The following is a 19,586-nucleotide window of genomic DNA, read 5'->3' as shown; positions in this document are numbered from 1 at the left end:
AACAACAACAGTGATCTTAGAATAAAGCCTCAGAAGAAATATTTATGACCCCCAGTTGGAATGAACAATCTCTGAAAGTATGAACATCGGTTTTGGCTTTTGCAGAAAGTCAGCTATAAGGCTTTGATTAAGGAAAATTATAGGACTTTTTTTTTTTTTTTTTTTTTTTTTTAAGAATGGAGTCTGTTAACATGTGGTTTAAGATTAAGACAGACTCTGTCTGCTGGTTGGGTCTTAACCTGCTGCTTTTTATTATCTATCAGCGTTTAGAAGAAGTAAAGGCCACCTTAGTTTGTGATGGAAGGAAAGAGGAAGAAAAATAGCTTCTCAGCATAGCAGCATGTCCTGCTTCCTGTGTTTGTTTCCACTTATTATGTACTTCCTGTATGGAACCGGAGGAACTGAGGGAACTTTAGGAATAAAGAGAGCTAGGATGCCAGAAGTAGATCAGATCTGACAAATAATACAAACATGGTTGACGTGTTTTAAAGCGACACACCGAATAAGAAAATCTAAAATGAAATGTATATACAACTAATAGTTTTGCTTTGTTAACTGAAGACATACATGTCCGTTGAACTGAAGACTTTGTTTTATGTTTATTTTTATTAAAGTTCAACTTAATTTGATAAAGCTGTTGTAACATAGAAATTCATGGACTAAACTCAAATATTTTGAGTTATCAATCCTTTTATCAAATAGTTTGCAGCACTTATCTAAGTTGAATATAAACAAGTTATTTAGTTTGTTTGAGTTCAGTTCATTTAAGGTTTTTTATTAAACTGGAAATTGTGTTTAGCAGTGTTCAAGGTTAAAAAGAAACAAGCTGCAAAGCACTTTAAAAACAGGATTAATGTGAATCTGAGTAGCTCAGTCTGATCTAGATTTAGACTGGTGCTCTACTCACCAATGCTTTGTTTCTAAAAAGCATCTAGAGAAAATTTTACAAAGGTCGGTGAAACAACAGGATAACCCTGTCAGCATCGGTTCTATTTTAGCCAGCTCTGTAAAGAAGCAAAGGTTACGCTGGTAAAGAGAAGGTCTCAGGTTTGAATCCTGGTCTGGGGTCTTTCTCCAGGCAGTTTGCCAATTCATGCAGGTTTGAGACAATGCTTCTACAAAATTTTTTGTCTTTTTTAATTCTGGCCTCAGAGTGCAAAACAGGGATATCATCTAAATATTTATCTTCCATGATTATTCTTTTCATCCCTCATTAATAATCATATTTCCTTATAAAACAAAGGCAGCTTCTTTCCTTGTAAAAATCAAAATTTTTTATAGCTCATTACAAGACTCACTAACCTGACTCCGCCAGATGGATTTGCTCCGCATATCCATCTGGAAACCTTCTGTTGAAGTAATTTTGGGAAGGGGCGAAAATACTGGTTAGCTGATTGGTCTATGTTGGTGATAGACGGGCCAAATAAACCAATCAGATCACGAAGCCTATGACGTAACAGAGCGACGACGAAAATACAACCACAAGCCAGGCTACTCTTGCCGAAACCAGTCGGGAGAAGAGCAAAACCATCTTTTCCTCTGAGAAAAGCCTCCAGAGCAGTGTTTTGCTCTTCTTTCAGTGAAGAAATACTCTGTAATTCCGATAAAACTTGCTGGATAGCACGCTAACGCTAGTTTCATCGGCTGAAGCCGCCATGTTCTTTAGACTGAACTGTCGCGCTTCTCGTTGTGTCACACCTCAACCCGCCTCAAAGCCAACGCTGATTGGACGTTCGTTTGGTGAACGGCTCCAAATTTTCTTTAACGGAGAGTCTCCAGATTGATTAGCGAGTGAAACCTTGAAAGCTCGCGAGATCAGGATGGTCTCACGAGGCTAAAGACTCACAGCCTAAACACAAGGTTAGCTTTTCTAAATAGTACTAAACACTGGAAAAAAAGGATCGTTTTAAGCATCTTTAGTTAATTTAACTATTTGTTTCATGTCATAAAGTGAAAGCGATATAGTGCGTCTGGATCAAAGGCGTAACGACACAACAATCGGCCCGTAAGCAACATTATCTGAGTGGGCCTCATATGAAGTACAACACGTGATAAAGGTTCAGGATGCGGCGACAGTTCCATAAATCGGCCAAGAAGATACAATTATGCAATTCTCAGTAGTATCTGATCACACGTCCCACACGGAAAAATAGTGACTGCGCACCTTGAATGGAACCATTGGTGAAACCGCACCACCACATGTTACAGCCCCCCAAGTTCCAAAAACTCATTTCAGGGAGATAATCACGCTCTCTCCATTCATCTCCTGGTCGCAATCTTTACTCGCTGCAGCAGCAACGTCCACCTCTCACTCTTTGGTTCTTTAAAATAACGTGTTTATTTTGGGAAGTTTTTTTTTCTAGCGTCTCTTTAATTTTTTTTATTTTCTCGAATCCGCTTAAATACCTCGTTTTGGTATCTATCGTCGCTAACACACTGTACCTAAAGGTTATGGTTCTACGCTCTGGATTACCCATAATTCCAAGTTGTAGTGTAAAAAATAAAATACTAAAATACATAGTTCGTTTAAGATCTTTATTGCGGTTTGAAAAATATTATATGAGTGTATTTTTTTTCCAACTGTCTAATGAACTATAGACAGTTATTAACATAGTAATTAAAAGTATCACTGTCTGCTTTGCTATTGGTGTCGTCTGTCATTTTCTCCCATTACGCCTAGATGGGACCAGCTTGTTGTTTTATTTTTATGCTGTTTGTATTTGATTTTATGCCAGTCGTATCATTTTACTTGATCGTATTCCCCCACCACTGCCGGTCCGTGAAAATATTGTCTGACATACAGCGGTCCGTGGTGCAAAAAAGGTTGGGGACTGCTGCCTAAGAGGTCGTGGGCCCGTAAGCAACTGCTGTCTCTGCTTACCGATATTTACGCCATTGGTCTGGATGACGATCGGATTCGACGATACTTTCTTGTATCTAGCCGGGCAGAGAGCACCAGGACTGGGGAGAACCAGCAGCTGGTCAGGGTCTGAGCTGGAGGTAAGGGAGGATGACAAACAGTCCTTCAAGGGCTAAATTAAAATGGCTTTTATAAAAGCCAAGTAGAAAAATAAAGACCCAATGATAAAACAATATGCTCTGCATTACATTACAAAGGTATAACATTCAATTTTATGGTTCCCCCTTTTTTTTATTGCTATACCTAAATAAATATATACAAAAACAAAAAGGGAATGCATTTATTTACATTTTATTTCGGTTGGGGCTCTAATAGCATTTCGTCTTTTATCTATGACAGCAAATGTCTTTATTCAGATCACCAGAAAACTGCCACAAGGTCATTAATAGATAATCCAAAACGAAAGAACAATATGTGGCTCCCAATTGACTCATCAGTCTAGTCTTCCAGCACAATGAAACTCATTGCTTTGTAACAGCCCTGCTTTCCAACATGCACACAGCTTAAGATGGTAATGTTCACAGCGAAGCACGATGTTCCATGCAACTTTTTTGATTGTTGCTAAATTCAAGTACCTTATGAAGCAAAAACATAAACAGAGGCCAATCAACACATTCTCAGATATGGTGGCTGCAGCACTTAGATTTCAGGAGCTAAAGGAGATCTGACAGCTTGTGGATATTTCTGCTACATTTCAAGCAGCCGGTGCTGATTGTGAAAGAGGATTCAGTTTAATGAATCATATCAAAACAGCATCCAGAAATCGCTTTTAAAGGCACACTATGCAACATTTTTCAGTTAATTAATGTGTTCCATAACGTTATGGATGATTAAATGAGTCATTTCAGGTTGAACAAAGGTATTCTCGGCTGCCCTGGTGGTCTGTAGGGGAAATACTGCACTTGCAACTGCAGGAGCACCGACCCGCACCCACAGGCTCAGAAGTCTCGTGAGAGTCAGTCTTGCTTTACGGCAAGAACTGCTACACGCCCCCAGTTAAAAGCATGCTCGTTGCTAGCACAGTGGCAATCTTTGTGCAGTTATGCTACGTTCACGCAGCAAAATCGTGTCTGCTGCTTCCTTTTTGCTGCTTGTACCAGTTAGTTCTGACACGCGGCTGAAGCAGCTTTGCTGCTCTGGCTGCGCGGTGCAAAAGTGTGTCTGAGGCGCATTGGGCAGAGCTTCACTATCCTTTCTCTGCCTTGCAGCTATATTTGCTGTGATCAGTGGGAATAAAGTAGTTTTAATATGTGTTTAAGTGAGAAAATACACCTGAACACGTAATCAGTGCAGTCAGTTCATTCAGATTATTATCCTGCCTTCAATATTTTTTCTGTCGGAGCCGCTCAGACCCCCACATACCAGGGATGCGCCGACATTATGGATCCCTTCATCAGCAGCGGTTGCCGGCAGATTTCTGCATTTTAAGTTAATTTAGGCGTCAATAAACTGTTTAAGAGGAGTGATCATCAGCGCTGTGTCTCTCTCCCTGCGTTAAACGCACCCGACACGCTGCTTCAGCTGCTCAGACGTGCTGCGCCTGCTGCTCCAAACCTGCCGCGGGACCTTTTGCTGCGCCTTGACGCGCGTCAACCATTGACTTTGCATGTAAACTCGCTGCTTCTGTCGCGCCAGCTACGTCCAGTGTGAACGCAGCATTAGTCATTCGCTGCTAAGCTAAAAACAACCGCGCCTGGCTTGACGGAGAAACCAGGAGAACAGCTGTGCATATTTACGACAGTGCACTTTTACTTTCGCCCTCTGGGGGGAGCCTCGCTGGAAAATCAACACCGGTTGCATAGTGTACCTTTAAGTGGCATATTTTGACAACCATTAAAGAAGAAGGACAAACATGAGAAAAAACACAATTTAAGAACAAAAATGCTAGTGACATTTATTAAGATTATTTATTTGTGGATAATAATCTTGAAATATCTTAGTGGAAATGCTAAAAAAAACTGTGCAATTAAATATTTTACGGACAAAGAGTAAATATTACAACATTCAGCACATGCAAAACATAAATGTTTTAATGTATACAAAATGTTATGTTTGAAAGGTGTAACGTCTCACTTCTTCCAGAGCAGGACCCTCATCGTGGCCAAAGCAGGAATCTTAAATATAGCATATTACACATCTTATGAACATGTTTTTTGTTTTTATTTAAGAGGCCAAATCACTTCAAATTATATTAAAGCAAGTGGAAATTGCTGCTTTTATATCTTCTTTTAATAAACAATGTAATTTGCTATGATCCCTGGTTCATAATAAGTTTAATATTGTTGTGTAGTCTCAGCGTGCAGAGCTAATGTTAGTGACAGTGGTCATCAGTTTACTCGGGGGCTTGGTGCAACACAGACACACAACAATACACTCACACCTAAGGGCAATTTATGTGTTTGGACTGTGGGAGGAAGCCAGAATACCCAGAGAGAACCCACACAGGCACAGGGAGAACATGCAAACTCCACGCAGAAAGACTCTGTGCTAGGAACAGTATATATATGAAAAACTAGAGGGAACATTGGCTGTAACATTCTTGTGAGGTTATCTGAAACCTTTACCACTGTTTTTTTTTATTTTTAATAGTGCTGTCAAAATTATCGCGTTATTATCGCGTTAACGCGAGGCCATTTTAATGGCGATAATTTTTTTAACGTGAGATTAATGCTATGTGGTTTTATGGTACAATTTTCCAAGTACATCCCGCTGCAGCCTGCGGAAAGGCAGGGCTATTTTCCCCCAGTCTATGCATTTTCCATAGGCTTCGAGAGCAGAGCTCCTCAAGGAAAAAAGACGCTCATACACTGGGTGACGCTAGTGCCTTTTCTTTAAGCCCCACCACCAACAAACAAGTTGAGTGTCTGGTAACTAGTAGCAACCTGGAATACGCTGAGAAAACAGATTACTGAGGTGAAATGGAATCTGCTACGGCAGTATTGCTGTCTGTGTACGCCACAGGTCGGTATCGTGTGTGTGTGTGTGTGTGTGTGTGTGTGTGGGTGGGTGGGTGTGTGTGTGTGTGTGTGGGTGTGTCTGTGTGTGTGTGGGTGGGTGGGTGTGTGTGTGTGTGGGTGGGTGGGTGTGGGTGTGTTCTAATTTTTGTTAAGAGGCTGAAAAGTAACTTTCTAGAGCATAGACTACCTCCATCTAGTGATGTCGGTCTATTGATTTTGATGTATTGATTGAAAATTGTTCATTATTACCTTGGTTAATTGACATCTAATGTTAACTGCACTACATTTTATAGCAGTAGGGTAAAATGCTTGTCTTTGTTCAAAAGACTGTATTAACTGTAAAGACTGTCTTTTACATCAGCCTGTTTTCAGGGCCTTTTTTTGGCTACATATTTGTTATTTTTTGCTACATGCCTCCCCATCTTCTTGCCATATGTTTCTATGGCATAAATCAGTGTCTGTGACCTGTTTTCATTAAAAAAAAAGAACATTGGCACAAACCTAGCCTGTATGTATTTTTTGTATGTCATCGAGAGTATTTAAATGATTTTCAATCAGAAAAAAAATGTGTGATTAAAATGCGATTAATCGCGAGTTAACTTAGGCATTGATGCGATTAATCGCGATTAAAAAATTTTTATCGATTGACAGCACTAATTTTTAATAATTATATTTATTGGTTTTTAATGTTTTAACAAACAAACAAATACAATACAAGACAAGACCAAAAGAACAATCCAGCTCTTAAAGTTAAATACCTATATACGAGCATATGCGTACACATACACACATATACATACCGACCAAAGAGAAAAGAAGGGAGAAAAAAAAAAGGACAGCAATGGAAAACAAATGGTCCGAACCAAAACATTTCAGATGTTTACAATTCGGACATCCTCAAATTATAAATCCTCTCCGAAGAAGAGCCGAGGTTTCAAATCCTACATAAGAGATAAAAGGTTCCCAAACTTTATAGAAGTTATTTTCTTTATCGTGCAGTTTGCTCGTCAAATAGTCCAAAGATATATAGTCCAGTACTATATTTAGCCATTGTGATTTACTTGGTGCCTTGTCAGAAATCCAATTCAGTACCACACATTTTCTTGCACAAAAAGTAAGCATTCTGTAGAGTTGACGCTGATGTTTACCAGTAATACCGGTGTCGGTTAAACCAAGTAGTAAATACAATGGGTTGAATTGTGTGCCAACATAGAAAATCTTATCTAATTCACATTTTATTATATGCCAAAAATGTTGAATTTCCCTGCAGGACCAGTAACAATGTGTGAGACTACCAATATCCACTCTACATTTCAAACACAATGGTGAGAGGCTTGTATTGAATTTACTTCGCGGAGAAGGAGAAATGTGCGCACGGTGTAAAATTTTAAATTGTATGGCCTTAACCCGATTGCAAATACTTAAAGACTTTGCATTCTTCCAGGCCTCATCCCATCCCTCCTGATCTATTGCCCACTGCAATTCCTTTTCCATTTACCACTGATTTTTAAGTGATCAAATAGTTTTGGATGGAAGTGATTGTGTTGAAGTGGCCAATTCATTTTGAACTAACACAAAAATGTAGATTGCTTTGAAAGGCAAGTCAGGTTTATTTTTTAAGCACATGTCAGTGGCAAGAATTAAAAATTCTGTACATGAGAACAAAAAATACAGTCAAGTGACATAAAGTCAACAAATGACTAAAGAGACTGAAAGGGAAGTCTTAAAAAAAGGATGATTAAAGAAAATGCAAAAACGACGGAAAACTAATAATGTTTAGATAGTACAGTCAAAGGCCACTCTAAAAAAAATAAGGTTCTTAATCTTTTCAGCTCTTCTATGGTTTTTGTGGAATTTATTTCAGATTTGTGGAGCAAAAGAACTGAAATTTCTGCTGAGTAGATCTAGATCCAATAGATCTGAGAGGTCTGACTGTTGATCCACTGCCAACTGTAATGTTTTTGGTGATATATTAACTAACAAAAGGATTTTCAAGTCTAGGGCTGCAACAACGAATCGATAAAATCGATAAAAATCGACTTTTAAAAGCGTTGGCAACGAATTTCATCATCGATTAGTTGTGTTGCGCGATCAATGCGTCATCCGCCGCCGCCGTCATCACTGCCACTTGACTGAAACGGGGGAAGAAAAAAAATTACGGCAGAGCGAGCCAGCGCTGCAGGTGCACAGCGTTGCCAACTCAGCGACTTTGTCGCTATATTTAGCGACTTTTCAGACCCCTCCAGCGACTATTTTTTTAAAAAGCGACTAGCGACAAATCTGGCGACTTTTTACGGTGTCACTGGCGGCTTTTGGAGACTCTTACGTGAAAGCATGTATCGTTCCTACTCTTGTCCTGCAGCAGCAGCTGCCGTGAAGATCCTGCAATTTATGGAAGTAAAGCAGAATAAAATCCAGCAAGATCAGTAATATGTCAATTAATTATATGCTACATTCCCCTGTAAATATCTGTCTTTGGAGGATGTGTTTTTTAGCACCCCTAGTTCTCTCATTTTTATTCCAAATACAATTTATAATTTGAATCACAGGGCTATTTTTATCTCTATGGTTCAGTATTTTCTCAAGTAGCAACTTTAACTGCTATACTTTCCTGTCCTAAAAGGCAGAACTCTTCTAGTCTAAAAAAAACGTATTTGTTGAAATGGGGGGGCCTATTGTTTGAGCCCCTTAGGGGCTTTAAAAAACAAAAATGTCTTTTTTTGCGCTTTATGAAACAAAGAAGCCTATATTTTGTGGATGTACAGCTACATTTCTCATGTAAGTTTGCATAGTTAATGAGCAACCTGTACTTGTGTGCTTGTTTGTTCTGTCTAAAATGTTTATTTTGGAATAAAGAGGTTAGTATAAAAAATATTTTTTGTCCGATTCATCAATTAATCGAAAAAATAATCGGCCGATTCATCGATTTTTAAAATAATCATTTATTGCAGCCCTATTTAAGTCTTTTCTCTGAGATACGGGGAGCCAGAGGAAGGAACTGGGCTGATGTTCTCCACTTTTTTAGTTATAGTGAGGACGCAGGCAGCAGCATTCTGGATCAGTCTGATCCACTTTCTAGGAAGACCTGTGGACACATCGCTGCAGGGATGAATTCTACTAAAGATGAACGAAGCAGGAATCCATTTTTCACCATCATGCTGAGACATTAGTCCTTTAATCCTGGAGATGTTCTTCAGGTGATTGAAGTTCCTGTCTTTGTGAGCCTCTGAAGGTTCAGGTCTGAGTCCATCACTGCACTCAGATTTTGAACCTGGTTGCTGCTTTCTAGCTGCATTAATTACAAAAGGTAGGTAAGACAGATAGATAAGTATTATATAAATAAGGTTTGGGGAGTGTGGCCTAGTGGTTAGGGCGTTTAGCTTGGAATCCAGAGGTTCTGAGTTAGAGCCCCACTCCCACAGACTGCCACTCTGGGTCCCTGAGCAAGGCCCTTAACCCCACACTGCTCCCCAGGTGCTGCACAATGGCAGCCCACTGCTCTTCAAAGGGGATGGATTAAATGCGGAGAGTGAATTTGATTGCTTTGTACTTGTAACAGTGTAATAACAATAAAAAAATAGAAAGAAAAAGCTGATTAACCAACCTCCATGTTTGAATTAAGTAGATGCACCACCTTTTTTTTTTTCAGTGCAAGCTAGAGGCAGCTGTTTTGCTACATGTTGCACTGCACTGAAGCGGATACACGGCCAAACTGGTTTATCTACGTGGGAAGGTCATCCGTAAGGGAAGCAGAGCAGGGAAGAGGGGGGGAATTGAAAGAGAGGGGTCATTGTTCTGGAAAAAGCTCCAGGCTTTGTTTGGCTCTGTGTGTCGCCGTGTGGGTTCGAAGATGAAGGCTTTTAATTATGTGAATATTTTATTGTTTTGTTGGAAACTTTTTATTTGTACGCATTTTATATTTGTTTAGGCAAATTAATCTAATCTCTCTGCTTTATCGGTTGGAGGAATGGGCTTAGTGTGACTGTGGAGGAAGTGAGTGATAGTGAGTCTGTGTGCAATGGGTGTGTCCACACGATGCCGCCTTCCGGGGGCCGGACCTGGGTCCTTCTTCAGGTGTGTAACAAAGCCTCCAGTTGTGCAGAGACACGCTGTACTGGGATAAACCTACAGAAATCGGGTCGTAGCCCGAGGAGTCCTGGAAAAGAGGGGAGTGCAGATGAAAAGAGAAGGAGAAAATGGACATAGAGTTCACAGCTTTATCCTGAAGATCGGCAGAAAGATTAAGGATTGCTACCTGTCCGAACTTGCCTGGGAAGAGGTAACGCTAGGACAGTTTTCTCTTTTGATTTCAGTGTGTTTCTGTGCCGAGTTCATGGGAAAGACACAGATGGTAGATTAGAGGAATGGAGCAGAGATGGAACAGAGAGCTCGATGATCAGATTTGATTCCTTTATGGATGTCTGGAGAATCTGTATACCGCCCTGACCTTCTGACGGTTCAAGTTCAGGGAACGTGACCTGAGGGCGGCCAATAGCGGCTCAGTTGGTTTATTATGAATAATTACCCCACAAACCTGATCTAGGTTAAACCGTGTGGCTCTTCTGCTGCAGTGAACGTCTGAAAATCCTAAACTTACCTTTGGATCTCTGTAAAAATAAAAAAAAATAAAAATCGAATCAGCATTCCGCCTTTTCTCATCAGGCTGTGTCTCTAAGGTTTTACCGTGTTATGGTGATCAAAACAGTTGACTCACACCGACACACTGAAGTGGTCTGAAGATTACACCTTTGGAAGGGTGACTCTTGCAGGGTATGAATGCACGGTGATAAAGCGTCATATTAGAGGAAGATCATGAGCCAAGTATGATTGAGAAATTTAAGTGTTTTGTTCTGAAAAAAAGTTTTAAAAGCAACTAAAAGTTCTCATTGTTCAGCTCCATGTTTTTTTTTTTAGATGCATTTTCTCACATTAATAGTATTTTCTGTCCTGCATGTGTGCTCACCAAATACAAGCTATAAGATAAAACTCTAGATGCAGAGACGTTGAATAAATGCCGCTTTAGCTGCTTTTTGCCTCTTTATTGTTGTAGTTCATAACATTCTGGTGCTGCTTCTTCCAAAGGATATAAAAGGAACACATATTTTTGTAAAAAAAATACCTTTTAATTGGAGGTTTTTAGCATATATGGTTAAAAAGATTAAGCAAAGTTGCTTTTCTTAAGTAAAACATTATTTATCTGTGACGTACCCTCTCTCTGTGGCCTCCAGATAAGTACCATAAAGCAAAGCTCCTGCAGCTTTAGTTAAGTCATAGGTCATCTGCCTTTTTATCTGTTTCAGCAGTATTCAAATTTCTCTGGAGGTATCAAACTTCTTTTCTCTATAAGATAGATGTGACTCACTTGTGCAACCTGAGTTGGACTGCAGGATCCTGCAACCCAAGAGCCCGTATGCTTAAGTGTGATAAGAAGAGAGTCTTAGTGCTGCACAGCAAACTTTCTGTGTATTGATCATACTGGACTGGAATGATAAGAAAGGCCTGCAGTATGTTGTAGCAAATGTTGGGTAATGTTTTAGGTGTTTAAATACTTGGTTTGCTGCAACAAGAAATACAATTTTATCGTTGTGAATCTTAAGCCCGGGGCAAATATGTCTTCATTGACTGGAAGGATTGATTAAGGATTTTTATTAAACACAAACTCCTCTTCAGCATAAACAGAATTATGAAAGAATTCAAGTCTTTTTCTTTTGTTTTTTTTTTCTTTATTGGGATAATGTATCGGTAGAAGTGTAGGTCTAAATAAACACATTTATATCGCAGCATCACATTAATAAATCATAAATTGGTTCTGATCAGAGGTGGTAAAGCAACACTACGTAGTAACACAACTTAAAGTGAACATAAAAAGGTAAAAAAGTTACTCATCAGAACATCTGATTTACAATTTAAAATTTGGTGATAAATTCAAACCGAAATGTAAAGTTATGTGCAAATTCTGGTGTTTTAAAGCCAATAATAACTTAATAATAATAATTCCAGGCAGAAGAAACACTTTTTCCAAACCTGTTTTCTTTTTACGTAAAATTTATAAAACCAGTGCCTCCACTGATGATATTTACCTCCAAAGGTTGGTTCGATTAAGCTTGTGTGCAAAAAAACATACTTTTCTTTGTCTGAAGCACTTTTTCTTTTAAACTTTTTCTTTTTTTTAGTGAAGTTATTCACCATGGATTAAGTAGTAGTGATATTTTATTAAGGCATTTCTCAAGCATAAGTAAAAAGAATTAAAATGCATTAAAACTCAAGCTTAAAGTATATTTTTTATTGTAATTTTGATGTATACACTTCCATATATATACAGAATAAATATCTTAATTAATTTCATAATACCTTCTGACTCGCTAATCTTCGTAGATTAATATTGGTATGACTACTTGGGATTTTTGGTTGTAATCTGAACATAAAACAGTTAGGCTACATAAAGCAAGGAGCATCACCATTTTATTTCTTAGGGTGTATTATTATATAGCATATGTAGTGGTAGTTATGGGTAACTTTTAGGACAGTAAAAATGCATTTTTTTTATCAGGTTTGGTTCTTTGAATCAATCTTCAGGGAATAACATTAGAGAAAATTTTGATATGGAAAATTGTTTTGTTTTTTTAAAACAGCCATAAACAGTCCATGTTTTAAAGTGCCACAGAGACTTTCTCTGGGATTTAAAGTCGTAGGGAAATCATATTTAAATGTCAAATAATTCTGGCTTAAACATGTATATAAATGTTCACTCTATCAGACGATATTGTCCCAAAATTAAAAAAAATTCTAATAAAAAAAAATACTGTCTTTTCGGTGATAGCATCTTGATTCATATGTTGCAGCTAATATACGCAACGGTTGAAATCAGAATTATTTCCTTTCCCATTGAGTTCCGTCCCAGTGTTCACGGGGATGGACGTCTGCGTCTTCGGCAGGCGTAGAGCTAACAGAACTGGGGCTCAAACATGTACGGCTGGAAGCCTTCTACACCAAACCAAGCTTCTGCCGCCCTGGCGTCCTCTTCCACAACATCTTCGTCCCCGCTTTCCTCCTCTAAATAAAAAATGGATGACGGAGGAGACTCATCCACGACCTCCGACACTAAACTCTCCTCCTCTTGCATGTGTCCGCTGTCCATAGCGTTCCTTGACAGCGTCGTTTCTAAGTCACCAATTTAGTGCTACTTGGTCCCAATGGAATTTCCCATTGGGAACCTACTAGCACTAAGATGCTAACTGGTTAGCAAGATGCTTCCGACAAACCGGCCACAACCAAACGTGCTTGCGAACCTTCTGCGACAACAGTCCCGCCCCCTTGATAATCCACCAATCACATTCACTTTATTCACTTGTGTAAAGTCGGGCACCATTTACGACTTTAAAAAATGAAATTGACTTTGAATCTGAAAAACTCTATGATAAATTATTGTTTTCCTCTATTAAAAAAAAAAATTAAGATCTTTTTAAAACCTTTGTTTAACTTGGGGTCCCATATCTATGCCATTATGTTTATTTTTTCCATTTACTTCCTCTTGAAGATTTCAGATGGATGAATTTATCAAATATAGCAAAATCCGATTTTATACATAACCCCACTTAAAGCAGACTTTATATAACCTAGCAAATGTCAAATATTATCATTTTTAATGCTCATGCTGAATTGGTGAAATATAAGACACATTACTCTAGAGTAGCTTTCTTTTTTCTGTGAATTGTTAGCTTTATAAAATGTTAGCTCTTTGAGAAAGTAACCAGAGATGTTGACAAAGGAGTCCATGCGTGTCCAAATGAACATGCTGATAATAAGGTGGACTGTAGCCTAAAGCACCTGAAGAGCCTGCAGACTTTGATGGAAAATGATCTAGGCTTAAATTGGAATAATGTAGAAAAGGTCTGTTTTTTGCAGAGGATATATGTGCATGTTTTGTATATATATTTTGTGTGTACAAATATATTTGTGAAAACAATAAAAAATATGCATTTTTTCTGTATTTCTTTCTGGATGCTACCAATCCAAAACCCAAAAATATAAAACCTCATGATAACTACAACATGATGGCATTAAGATTCTCAGCTGAATAATCCTGTTTGTTCTGTGCTTCTCAGGCGGAGTCCTCACCGATGAAGACCACCTGGTACTGTCCTCTGGATTTGGTAAGAATGACCGGATCTCACGCTGCAGGATCTGGGAGTCAGAGGGAAGGCAAACCAGGGTAACTGTGTCAGGGACTTCCCCCGAGGCTAAAAAGGGATTGTTGGAGCTCCATGTAGGAAATTAGTTGTTTAGTGGGCGGGTTGGGGTTGGTGGGGGGTTGTCTAGAGGAGACAGAGCAGGGTGTTTATTTCCAACACATGAAGCTAAACTGGACACGCAGTACTGTTCAAAAATCCCCTCCCTTTATTATCTGAAAAAGAGGCCAAAGACCTTCAGGCTGCAGCCTGATTTATTGGTCAGATAAGTTTAAAAGGATCAGAACAGGGTCCAACTGCGTGGAATAAATGTGGAAACTTTTGTGTGTCGCACTATGAGCTGCTGTGCTCACACTTTCCCTCCTTTACAGTCCACCGTGGAGGAGGAGGAGGAGGAAGGGGTCACCTACACTGTTGTGGTCAAGCAGCAGCATGTTGCCCCCAACAGCCCACTGGTAAGTGACTTTTTATCATTCACCATCGCAGAAGACCCAGCAGGCATTTTCAGTTGTTTTCCTGTGGGTTCCCAGCCAACCGTTTCCCGTTCCCAGTGCATAAAGGCTGGAACAGAAGAGAAGCTGGTGCTACACCTCCTCCACTCGTTTGCTTTGGGGGATTCCTCCTTCATCTCCATCTTTTTCTCCACCTATCGATCCTTCACCTCCACAGAGAGAGTCCTGGACATCCTCATTGACAGGTAGATGATAAGCATTGTTGCAATAGCGAGTGTCTATCCACAGCACTTGCGATGTATGCTCCTGCTTTGCCTATATTAGGCCTATTTTTAAAAGTAGGCCAATACTAACCAAATGCTAATGCACTCTATAAAGTATCCTAGTAGCTCTGTGCAATAAAATTGGATCTGACCAAACGGCTGAGGAAAATCAAAGAACAGTGAACTGTCAGCGATCAGTATAACGAGCATTCCTTCTGGAACACGGCTCAAATCAGAGCAGAAGCACCCACACCTCCAAATTGCACAAACAGGCCATTTATAGTGTTTTGATTTCCTTAAGCTGCAGGTTAAATATAAAATGTTATGTTGCTATTAAAAAGACGCTCTGGTGTCACATTTAGTGGTGAGTTGGAAGCAGGGGAAAACGGCGATTAAATAAAATACTTTGACATTCCTGAGCCTTGGCTTGATCAGCTCACGGTCAAAGGTAAAAAACACATTTTGGGCAAATTGTATTATTTTGACTACTTGAAGCTGGGAAGCTAAGTTGTATCGTACAAAAGCCTATTTCAGTTCTTTAGAAACAGATGGTTAAAAGTTATGTTGTTTTCACGTCCACAGTAACACTTAAACTGACCTCTGAGGTACCGAAAACTCTGATGTTTAAAGCTAGTTTTATTTGTGGGAAGTATTTTATTAGTAAAAAAAGGTGCTCAATGATGCTGTGCAGTTATAAGCCAAAATTCAAAAATTTAATCGGTCATTAGCTTCCTAATTTTCCTGCTGTACTGTGATTTAAAATGTGGAAATCATTAACAGCATGGTGCAGTTTTAATTAAGTGTGAATGGTGTTTAAACACACCACAGTATCCACCTGTTTAAAAAGATATATATAAATATATAATTTCTGAGCTCAATTTGTAGGTACTGAAAGATTTCATATTAAAATTTTGGCTGCATTAACCTTCTTTTTTCTCTTTCACAGGTTAGAGCACCCCCCTGGAGACAACGAAAGAAGTCAGACGAGACAATCCTTCAACAAGTAAGCTTTAAAAAAAAAAAAAACACTTTACGTCTGATACATAGAAGCGAGAAGCCATGTTCTGCCAACAATTCTGCTTATTGCTTCTGTTCATGAAGGAATTATATTTTTATCAGCCTGTGGGTTTTCTGTTTTAATATCTTTTTTTGAACAAGAACCAGTTTATTTATTTATTTATTTTTCTTTGTCCTGTCTGGCAATATGGCAGTAACAATAATTGTCTTGATGCCAAAAAGAGCCCAACAGGTTTTACTTTCACTAGTGGAGCAGTACGGCTAACGCCATAGTGTTCCGCTTTATTTATGCATATAAATTGCTTTATTATAATTCATGCAGGGAGTTTTACAGATTATATGGACACTGCAATGTAAGTAGAACAGGAAATGAAAAAAGAATCACCTTCAAAGATGTTAAAAGAACAGCGCAACCAACGGATATAGTATAAGAGATACAATAAAGTAGCATTTGATACTATCAATGAGGTATAACTAGTATTATTTATTCTGACATGTATACTGTGTTACCTGAATATAAGAATATGGGTTTCTGTAGTGAATCTCTAAGTACCTGGAGCCAAGCACCTGTAGTTGTTTGTGAGAGTGCACTTGTGCGTGTAAAGTTTTTTACAAAGGGAAAATGCTCAATAGTGGTTGTGAAGAGCCTAAGACGCGCCCCTCAGAGCACTGAGGCAAGCGCCGGGGGACCTAAAACCCCAGACATCCAACGGGATCCCCATTTTAAAGGTGCCCAGTTGTAGAACAACTATTCTTTAAGCGGCAGTATTTTTAGCTCCTGTCTTCTATTCTCCTATTATTAGGGCATTTTGATGCAAAAGAAATTCAAGAATGGCCAAAAATTTACACAAAACTGATTAAAAATGATGTTTTAAAACAGTCTCATATATTTCCCTACAAGCATACCTGATCCAAATGATTGTATTATCTCCATCAAATGCTGCAAAAGGCTGTTAATCACCTTTTCGTTCAGGTCAAGTGAGTGGAAGCAGGGAAACACCTAAAACATGTTGGACCGTGGGCTCTGAGGACCAGGTTTAGGAAACCCTGCTCTAATGTGTCTCACCTCTTCTTTACTGTAGATTTTAGTTAAAGCAATTAGAACGCATGACTTTAGCTTTCTTCTCTTTCTCCTTTTCCTGTGTTTGCAGAGCAGTGTGTACTGTGTTCAGCACGTGGCTTTCGGAGTATCCTGAAGACTTTAAGAACCTCAGCGATCCCTCTCGCCTGTTGCGTCTGGCTCCTCTCCTTCCTCAGGACTCCTCGTCTGCTGCTGACCTTCGAGCTCGCCTGCTCAGGACGGCCGAGGAGCTCAGCGAGAAAGCTCTGCTCCCTGACAAACACAGAGGTTTGTGTAGTAACCGGTACTAAAATTAAAAGTTTTTTTTTAAGTGATAAATGTAAAAAATCATAAATAACCGTGTTATATTCAAACAGCTGTGATCGAAAGGTAAAAGCTGTGGGGAGATTTTTAGATAACTCTTCCCATATACTTAAATAAGGTGATTTTTTTTTTGTATATTCCTGCGTTTTGAAGCATAGTGCTTTTGTCAGTTTTTGCTGACTTTTATCTAAGATCTGTTATTTGCTGGACCAAAATTATGGGTGCTAAAGGGTTTTCTGCTCCCTCAGGGAAAGCTTTGCAGTTTCAGAAAGAGCCTCACTTTTACCTTAAAGATATACTCTGAGAAATAAAGAAATAAAGCAAACAATAAGGACCCCAAGATGCTCCAACTCCAACTTATCAAACAATCAAAAATTATTTATCTTTGACAATAATCACGACCACAGATTTGCTGATTCTCATCCCAGCCACTTGACACTGCAAACCTTCCCAGTGCATGCTGTAGGTTTTGGCAGGAGAAAGCCACCTAAACCATGTTATCTGAAAAATACAGAGGCTAAGAAAAGAGGGATGCCTAGAAACCCTGTCCATAAAGGTTATGAACAGGACTGGTGACATAAAGCAGGCCTGGATCATCCAACATGCACCAGAAAAAGGTCGATCTTAATGTCGTCAATGCTGGCAACCACTTGTCCCTGACTCCTGGAGCACCCCCCACAAGGCACCGCGAAGGACAGGGTCGACGGCCCTCTCCAGGTTTATCAAAACTCCCATGAACCCTCAAGAACCGTGTGGAGGCAAGAACTGTTCCATGACTGGAACGAAAACCACACTGCTCGTCCCGTCCATCAGCCGGACTCTCCTATCCACCACCCTGGCATTGGCGCCACAGGGGAGGCTGAGAAGTTTGATCCCGCAGTCAGCCTGTGGACCCCAACCCAAGGCCCAGCCTCATGGTGATTTCCCTGCTCCAACGTACCATATGCCTCAGTTTTTTTCGTCATAAGGGCTTTTAGAACAGCTCTATGTCTGACTCTTCACCCAGAGCCTGTTTACCCTAACCAAGACAGCATAGCCTCTGGGATCATCCAGGCACTGAAACCTCTTCACCACATGGAGGTTAAAGGAGGGCCCAGTTTATTTGTTTGAGTCATAGATTTTTTCTTTTACACTTTGGCAAATAGATAAAAAAAAATCAAAAAAATCTAAGATTCCCAAAGGAATAGGCAGAAGCAAAAGCCTTATTTATCTCTCTTTAATTTGCATATATAATCTTGCTGACAGGGATTATTTTGGCACTTGCTAAGCAGTGTTTCTGCAGCCCTTTAGTAAAGTGTTCATGTTGCACCTGCCTGGTCTCAAGTCCAGCTGGTGCTTTAGTTTGATTGCACATCGACAGGATTGATTGTTGACATCTGTTAAGCTAACTATGCACCTCCCCAGCATGTTGCCTGATCGAACTGCTACAGGAAAATAACACTCTGGCATTACATTACTGGCATTATTGACTGCCAGTCTGCAACAGGTTTTTGGAGAATGATAAACTCTGCTCTCTTACCTTACCTCTAAGCTACAATCGACACAAATGCATGTAGAACACAGCAGGAATGATCCAACTATAGCATCACATGATGTCTTTCTGTAAAAGTAGGACATTGATGGCATAGTAAAAATAAGGTATCCCGCCCTGACACAGCAGAACACTGCATATTCAACATCATCATCGTCACATGTGCTTTAGGCATCCCCAACCTCGGTCCTCGAGGCCCGCTGTCCTGCAAATTTTCGATGTTTCCTTGCTTTAGCACAGCTGATTATAATTGCAGTAGACCAAAAGCCAGTTAATCGGCTTTTAATTAAAATCAGCTGTGCTAAAGCAAGGAAACATCGAAAATTTGCAGGACAGCGGGCCTCGAGGACCGAGGTTGGGGATGCCTGCTTTAGAGCATGAGCATAGAGAAAGTATGTTTGTCAACAATGTCATTCAACTCAATGTTCAAATCCACTTTTTTTTTCAATGCACCATTAACTTGACTGTTCAGTCTTCTTATTATAGGAGAGCATTCAAAACTCAAAGCTATGTGGGTGAGATCTTTAGATGGCACCTGGAGCTTACTTGAAAATACCAGGTTAACGCGTGTTTTTCAAACATGGGTTGACCCGCTAACAGTTGGCATTTGGCTCCCTTCCCACTGGAATAAAAAAAAGCTGGTCTAACCCGTCGATAGCGAGATGCGTGACTGCCCCCCTGCAGCTGCGTGTTTGGTGACACCATTATGCTGGGTTGGCTTTGATGATGTCACCATTGCAACAGAAATCTAGAAAGTAAACAATGGAGAGCAACATGGAAGGAAGCCAGCAGGGGTCCGTTTCACGAAGCAGGTTTAACAAATTCAGATTCAAATCCGCAACTCTAAATTGATCTAGCCTTGGGTTGGGAACT

General features: G+C 39.7%; 1 protein-coding gene across 1 annotated transcript in view; it reads left to right on the top strand.

Annotated features, from left to right (window-relative positions):
• rgl2 (ral guanine nucleotide dissociation stimulator-like 2) overlaps nucleotides 1–19,586 on the top strand; it is a 62,348-nt gene that overhangs the window by 16,768 nt on the left and 25,994 nt on the right. Inside the window, exons 3-7 of the mRNA XM_038272446.1 lie at nucleotides 13,983–14,030; nucleotides 14,438–14,521; nucleotides 14,597–14,763; nucleotides 15,728–15,784; nucleotides 16,950–17,146. Coding sequence (XP_038128374.1) covers nucleotides 13,983–14,030; nucleotides 14,438–14,521; nucleotides 14,597–14,763; nucleotides 15,728–15,784; nucleotides 16,950–17,146 — 553 coding nt within the window. The remainder of the gene's footprint in view (nucleotides 1–13,982; nucleotides 14,031–14,437; nucleotides 14,522–14,596; nucleotides 14,764–15,727; nucleotides 15,785–16,949; nucleotides 17,147–19,586) is intronic.

This window comes from Cyprinodon tularosa, unplaced genomic scaffold, assembly GCF_016077235.1.
Source record: "Cyprinodon tularosa strain WSP-4 unplaced genomic scaffold, ASM1607723v1 ctg83, whole genome shotgun sequence".
NCBI classification, from domain to species: domain Eukaryota; kingdom Metazoa; phylum Chordata; class Actinopteri; order Cyprinodontiformes; family Cyprinodontidae; genus Cyprinodon; species Cyprinodon tularosa.
This window is presented reverse-complemented; position numbering and strand designations above follow the sequence as displayed.